This window comes from Nyctereutes procyonoides, unplaced genomic scaffold (genome assembly GCF_905146905.1).
Source record: "Nyctereutes procyonoides isolate TBG_1078 unplaced genomic scaffold, NYPRO_anot_genome, whole genome shotgun sequence".
NCBI classification, from domain to species: domain Eukaryota; kingdom Metazoa; phylum Chordata; class Mammalia; order Carnivora; family Canidae; genus Nyctereutes; species Nyctereutes procyonoides.
In genome coordinates, this window is record NW_026575144.1 from 5585562 (window position 1) to 5593016 (window position 7455).

At 39.8% G+C, this 7455-nt stretch overlaps 1 protein-coding gene across 1 annotated transcript in view; it reads left to right on the forward strand.

The window, feature by feature from the left end:
• Window positions 1–6795, forward strand: part of TMEM26 (transmembrane protein 26) — a 47722-nt gene extending 40927 nt beyond the window's left edge. The window contains exon 6 of the mRNA XM_055308696.1: window positions 2682–6795. Within this exon, the coding sequence (XP_055164671.1) occupies window positions 2682–3106 (425 nt within the window). The 3' untranslated portion in view covers window positions 3107–6795. The remainder of the gene's footprint in view (window positions 1–2681) is intronic.
• The last annotated feature ends 660 nt before the right edge of the window (window positions 6796–7455 follow it).

The following is a 7455-nucleotide window of genomic DNA, read 5'->3' on the forward strand; positions in this document are numbered from 1 at the left end:
GAAATGGAACTAATAATCATAGTGGCTACAGTTAAGGGTTCTTGTGATGACCAAATGAGATAGAGCGTGCAAAATTAGCACAGTGCTGGGATACAAATGTGACCTCCTGATATTTTCAGGGCTCATTTTCAGTCTTTTGTCAGATCTGTATATTAGAACATCTCAGGGAGTAAGAACAGTTTTGAAGCCACATGGAAAATTACAATTTTCCTCAAGGTAGTGGCCCTTCCAATTCCATTGATCTTATTTTAATAAATACATAAACTCTGAAGACTTTGTAAGAAGAAACTGTTGTCCAAGCATATCATACTAGTGATGATCTAGAGCTGCACTGTCCAATACAGAAATCACTAGTCACATGTGGCTATTTAAATTTAAATTAATTAAAATTAAAGAAAATGAAAACTTCAGTTCCTCAGTCACACTAACCACAATTCAAGTATTTAACTGCCACAAATGGCTGCTGTAAGAGGCAGTGCATTAGGCAGAATGTTTTTACCTCACAGAAGGTTAAATTGGACAGCATGGATCTGGAGTTATCCTTTAACTTCTAGGAAAGATCCCTAGAATTCTTATTTGAGAATTCTCCAGGATGCCACTTTACTCTGAAGAAATTCCAGGATCTAATAATTACATATTCCTTACACCTGACTTCTTTCTATGGCACCCCACCCGATGGCATCAGAATTAGAATTAATCTATAATAGGGATATTTAATTTTTTCTGCATCTTTTTTTTTTTTTTGGTTTGCTTTAATAGGTCCAGAGCTTTCAGAGGCAATTTTAGAATTTAGCGGATACTTTCTGAAACAAAACTGTCACCAGAATAGATGGAAAGAGTGGCTGTGGCTTTTTAGAAATACCCCAAATCTAATTACTAGTTAATAATTACAAACAAATGTATGCCAATAACACACACACACACACACCCCACACATACACATATAGATCTTGTCGTAATGTGCCCAATCTATACCTATTGATCAGGTAGTGTCTCCTAACAGAATATTGGTTGCCATCACTTTAGATATTGAAGAACACTCTCAGGTGGTCCCCTTGGAACCATTTCCTGACCCTAACTTCTTAGGAGAGGCCACTACTGAGGTGCCTGGATGGCTCAGTTGGTTAAGTGGCTGACTCCTGGTTTCGGATCAAATCATGATCTCAGCGTTGTGGGATCGAGCCCCATGTCAGGCTCTGTGTTTAGCAAGGAGTATGCTTGAGATTTCTCACCAACTCCCTCCTCTACCCGCTGATCTCTCTTTCTCATATAAATAAATAAATCTTAAAGAGAGAGAGAGAGAAAGAGAAGCCACTATTGATCATATGTTGGTTTTACTCTTGTCACTCACTCTGCTGATCTTCACCCTCCCATATCTTGTGGTTTATAGCCTTGCTAAGAAAATTTTTATTTGAGAAAGAAATTTTGTAAACTTTCAGGGGTGATAATGTTATGCAGCTGTTTGAAAAACAAAGACCAAATGTTACTTCTGACTAAATCGCTATTGTATTTTCCAACAAACGGTACATTATGTTCACCCATATCAAAGCAGCTTCATAATATTTGCAGGCTCCAGTAGACGAAGGCATCCTTTGTTTGAAAATTCCAAATGGAAGGCTTCATTATTATAAAAGATTATTTTATGCCCTTGACCTTGAATTAAATTAGCACTTTAGAAATTAAAACAAAAAGTTTGTTGATTGGGCCTCCTTTTGTTCAACTGGAAAATCGATAATTATATCCAGTGTTTCTTATAAACTGTGAGATAAAACCGTAAGGCGTTAGACAAAATAAAGCAACAATGGCAGTTATTTGGGCTTTTGTCCCCCTACCATTAGAAAAATATTTAACGTGAATTAAGTTTGAATTTGAATTGTAAACACTTGAATTTCCACAACATAATTTGCACGTATGGCTGAGTGAGTCAACCAGGAAACAGGTAGGTCCCGAAGGGAGGATACAGAAGGATCTGGGCCATATATTTATACTGTTCCATCTCCCAAACTCAGCAGTCACGTAAGTCATTCAGTATCCCAAGGGAAAGAGAGAAGTGAGAAATCAGAGAGGAGCCAGGGTTTATGACTCTAATGGAAACAAAAAGATACAGTGAATTGGGGCCCCTCTCCTCACAGACATCACTGTTACCTCAGCTCTCAAAGGAAAACACTGGGGCCCAAGGAGGTGAAATAACTTGCTAGCATCTTGCTAGAAAAAATGAGGCAGCCAGGCTACCTGAGTCAAGGCCTTGAGTGCCGTGCTGTGCTGTCTCTGTACCCTGCAGACCCCAAGGACAGACACAGTGGTTTCTCTGTTTCTTTATTCTCTCTAGCTGAGTTGATCATGCTTTCCCCAGGGTGGGGACTAGAAGGTGACTTAAAACTTGTGACATGGAAGGAAACCCCAGGGCTGTTTTTTTTTTTTTGGTGTCTTTTACTGAACTTATAGTAGAATCTTGATTTTAAATATACAATGGCCAAGGATGTGAAGTGAAGGGGTGGCTAAGGGTGGTGTTAAATGTGAAGGGTGGTTTCACCTGTCTCCTGCCCCCCAAATTAAATTATAGAATCACCCCCTGTTGTTAATTAAGCAGTACCACAGCACCCACTGTTGATGACCTTTCCCCTTTTCATTCTGTCTTTCACATCTCAGAGGTTCGCTAATTGGTCTGTCTGTGTTCTCAGTGCAGCATGTCGTCTGCCCCTTGTCCGTGGCAATGAAGGGGTTCCTCAGCCTCTTCTTTTGCCAATACAGCGCCGACCTGTGGAACATTGGAATCAGCATCTTCATACAAGACGGCCCTTTCCTTGTCGTGCGTCTCGTATTGATGACCTACTTCAGAGTGATAAACCAGATGCTGGTGTTCTTTGCGGCAAAGAACTTCCTGGTGGTGGTGTTACAACTCTACCGACTGGTGGTGCTGGGGATGGATGTCCGGGCTGCCTTGCGAAGCCCACCGGGAAGCCTGAAGGCAAAGCACCACTGCCCGTGTGAACCAGTCGTGAGGGGGCTCTCACCTGGAGACACGGAGAGTGACTCTAAGGGGAGCATGGATGTCCCTTTGCAGGCCTTGCCGGTCACCCGCGAGGACTCTCCCCTCACACCGTAGCTCCTCACTGACAGCAGCAGGGAGCTAGAACATTTGACTCTTTGCTTCCTACAGACACAACCTCCTCTCCCCCCTCCTTTTTTTTTTTTTTTTTTTATCTCTAGCATATCATAGTTTTCAAAAGAACACAGCATAAAAAGTGATCTTAAACCAAAGCTGAGGAATTTTCTTCCTTCAACTGAATGGAAAAAACTTTGATTAGTGGCCATCGCCACAACTCCTGTGCGATAGTATCAGATGTTACAGTTGTTCAACGACTAAGTGATTTGTTTGTCTTGAACCGTTTGAAAAGCTATGGACAGGGTCACAGTGACATGCCCTCAAAAGATTTAGTGCAGACAAACTGTCACGGCTGTTACCTGAAAATAGAGAAGCTTTGAACCTTGGCTCCATTGTCAGACTATCTCATCTGATCTTTTCTGCAATGTCCCTGACATCAAAAAAATGTACATTCAGTGAATGCAGAACAAATGAAGGGAAAAGTGCTTTTAAAATTACCTCACTGTGAGCTGGAAGCAGTGAAAATCTCTGCCCGGCGTCCATAGCACTGCGAGGCCTCCACATGGCTGCACAGGCCTTCCCGGGAAAATCATTTTTCCGGGCTCATGCGGTCGTCCGTCCTGGCGCATATGCTCCTACAGAAATGTTATTGCTCTTGGCCCCGGCGCTGCAAACTTCACAGCAAGCCATTTGTGAGGTTGTGAGGCAGGAAATACTGGTAATGCTAGCAAAGTCACAGTTTCCACTCTGAAACACGATTTGCGGCGTTCGTCAGTATTTCTCTTAACTCTACCATCGTCTGTATCGCCAAGTCGGATGGTGTGACTCGATGCCCCGAAGCAGGAGGTAAAGGTGTTTCAGGCCCTTTCGGGGTTACCGTAGTTTCTGGAGTCCGCCCCCACTTGGTGGGACTCCTCTGAACTGCCACTACCCGAGCCGGCCTGGCCTTCCGTGTCCAGGAAGGTGTCAGGGTCGGAGGCTGGCATCTGCCCGACAGCCCTTGAGCGGTGACAGGGCACAGAGTCCACCACGGTGGGGTGGAAAGCAGGCCATTGGCTTTCCTTCCCTGCACTGACTTCACTTCCCCGGTGTGGAAATAGCCATACTTTCCCCTCCCACACCTCTGTACTTTCCAGATGGAGGTCATTCGGACCATTTTAAAATGATTTTTGCTTTTAAAGATACAATGTGAAAATCTCCCTGACTCTATAGTAGTGATTACATTTGAGGCAAGCAGTTCCAGAACTGTTCTTTTAGGATTCAAAGCCTAATTCCAGCTTGTTCTTATGCTGACGGATCCAAAGGGGCATGAAAGATTAAGACTGAGGATGCCCTGGAATTGAGCGTGACCCTTCGACATGCAATCGGACAATTTTATCTATTAAATCTGTGTGACATGATATCTGTTCAAACTATCTGATAAAAAGTTTTTTAGGCAAGTTCTATTTTCATACAGAGAAATTAATTTTTTCCACTCCATGGCTTTTTCAGTGCCTGATGGCATGTTTCTATTTCTTCCTTTTCTTCCTCGTGTTTCTAATTTTAACCATATGATGATTGTAAAATTGCACATGAGACAAGTGGAATACATTTATAATTTTCATAATAATTTTACGAACGCTAAGATCAGGAAATTATATTTATATAAAGTAAAGAACTTGACAACTTTTAAGGGCATGTTATTTAAGACGCTTAGCAATTGGAAGCAAAATAATAAGTGCTACTATTTATAAAAACGCCTCAGCAGAATCTGTTTTTCTGTTGACTATTTTATGTTGAATGTTTTCCTCCACAACATGTATGTGCTGCTTATTATTGCAGATTTGCTCATGGCATACTTTTCATGTTTTAATTTTTTTCTTCCAGCAAAACAAACACTGAGCATCTAAAAATAGATAAACTATAAAGTAGTACGGCTGTTGCAAGGATATTTTTAAATGCTTTCAAATCTGAGACTTGGCTTGGCTTCGTGAATGAGTTCCTAGTGTTTAAGTAAAGTATTTTGTAATTAGCACTCCTCCAAAGGCCTGGGAAATGGGAAGTCCAGAGTCTGGCTTTATTTAGCATGCCGGAAAGGCAAAGAGCACGGGGGACCATCTCAGCCAATGAATAGTGGCAGAAATAGACACACACACTACAACGTTTTCCAGGAAAATCTGCACAGGGCAGCATTTATTAACTTACTGCCGGTATCTCTACTCTCTCAAACTATTTTTATAGCACACACGCAAAAAAAAATCTATAGTCATTTAGCTTATTTAAAATCAAAACCTAAATCCAGGTTATATTCCCTGGACCCCTGATGATGAAAAGTGTTAAATTTGTGCTCAGTTAATTGTCTGTTTTTATTATAGATTGCTAAGCATTGTAGTGTTTGAAAAAAGCCCAGCATTTTCCATAAAGTGGCGAGAGCAGAAGTTACAGGCACATACTGACATCCTGGGACTTGCTTCTGTGGTATGTGTGATCAGATAACTGTTCAGATCATCTGTACCATGTGCTGCCAGACATACCTCCCTACCGTGCCTTACAGACACACAACATGCCAATCCCCAGCCACGAGAGACAGTGGCTCGTTGGCAGTGCTGTTGTTATTGTTGGTAGTTGTTACCTAACTGCTTGATGAAAGTTCCATCAAATGTCCTTCCTAAAAATATATCCTTCTACTGGTGAGGAAACACAGTTGTACACGTTTTAATGATGCTGCATGGAAACATACAACAACCTCTTGGGTTTTCTTTTTACCCTTACTAGTGGAGTCCCAAAGGACATGACTTCACGTTGCAAGATACATAAACTGTCTTTATCTTTTATTATTCTGTGAACTTTTATTTAAGACTGAACTGATAACATAAGAAAATAAAAATGTGTATGGGCCACTAACATTGTATGTAATCTTCCAAAATGAAGACTCTTACACAAAGTTACCAGTTGGACTTGCAGTGCTTCCATTAACATGTGGCAGCACTTCAGGTCTTATAAGATCAGAAAGACACAGCCAAGAAGCATTGGAATTCACAATTGAAATATTAGTTGTGATTCTGTGATTTAATAGAAAGCCCTGGAAAGGCATGCATTGTAGGGGCACATGGTTTAGGTTTCCTCCCAAGTTTCAGAGTCTAACACCTACTTCTATTCCCTCTGACACTAAATTTCAATGATTCTTAATGCATTCTCCTGTTAAAAGACGGAATTGCAGAAGGCCCAGCGTCTATCCATCCATCCATCCATCCATCCATCCATCCACTTTTGCTCTACTTTGGCACTGGGCAAGTGAAATGCTGAAACATGTTACAGAGCCTTAAAGATGTACATTTTTTAAAAAATCTTGAATTATAGGAAGAGACTATTATGTTTTTTGTTTTCATTTTGTTTTTTACTAATTTCTTTTTACTTAGTGACCATTTTGATCCACTCTCTCAAATATCTGATTTGGGGGTAAGGCAAGGCAGCTGGAGGACATTTATGGCATGAGCTTTAAATAACATTCCATATGATGAGAGGAACTTTAAATAATGCTCGAATAATCAACTGCTGCAACCTTATATTTTATGTGTGTCCATCCTCCAAGTCATTCTTTCTAGAATATTTTGTAAGAATTTTTTTCTGAATTAATTATATTTATACTATTTGATATGAATGGCCTTTGTATTTTATTATATACATTAAAGAGTTTGTGTACAACGTTATCTTGATGTCTGTTTTTTGTCTGCATGTCTTTGTTCTCTACTGTCATTTGTTTCATTTCGTTTTTAGGCTTTGATTTTAAAAAACAGATCTATTTAGAATGTGACTAAAGTGGCATTTCGAACTAGTGAGGAAAGACTGACCAATTTTATAAATGATGTTGGGGAATTTTGTGAACCATCTGGAAAAAATAAAGTTAGATTTTTATCTCACGCAATATATAGAAATAAATTCCAGATGGATTAAAAGAACTAAATATAAAAGTGAAAACTATAAAATATTAGAAGAAAATACAGGATATGTCTTTAGCATTTGGGGAATGGGAAAGACCTTCCAAAGCAAGACATGAAACCTGGAAGCTCTGAGAGAAGAGATGTACAGATTTTCCTATGTAAAGGTTTAAAGTTTCTGAACGGCTGAAGGTGTCAGAGATACATCACTATGATTCTCTTTTCTGGGGAAATGTGTCAGTGCAGTTATACAAGAGAAATGAGAGGTATAGAAGTTAGAAGAGTCAAATTTATCATTTAATTATAGAAGATTGAGTCTTGATAATCCAAGGAAAGCATATTATTATTAAAAATGATAATCTAAAATAATGCCAAAATCAATGCTTTCTATTGATAAACATTACATAAGATATGTATTAAAAGGAGAGATTT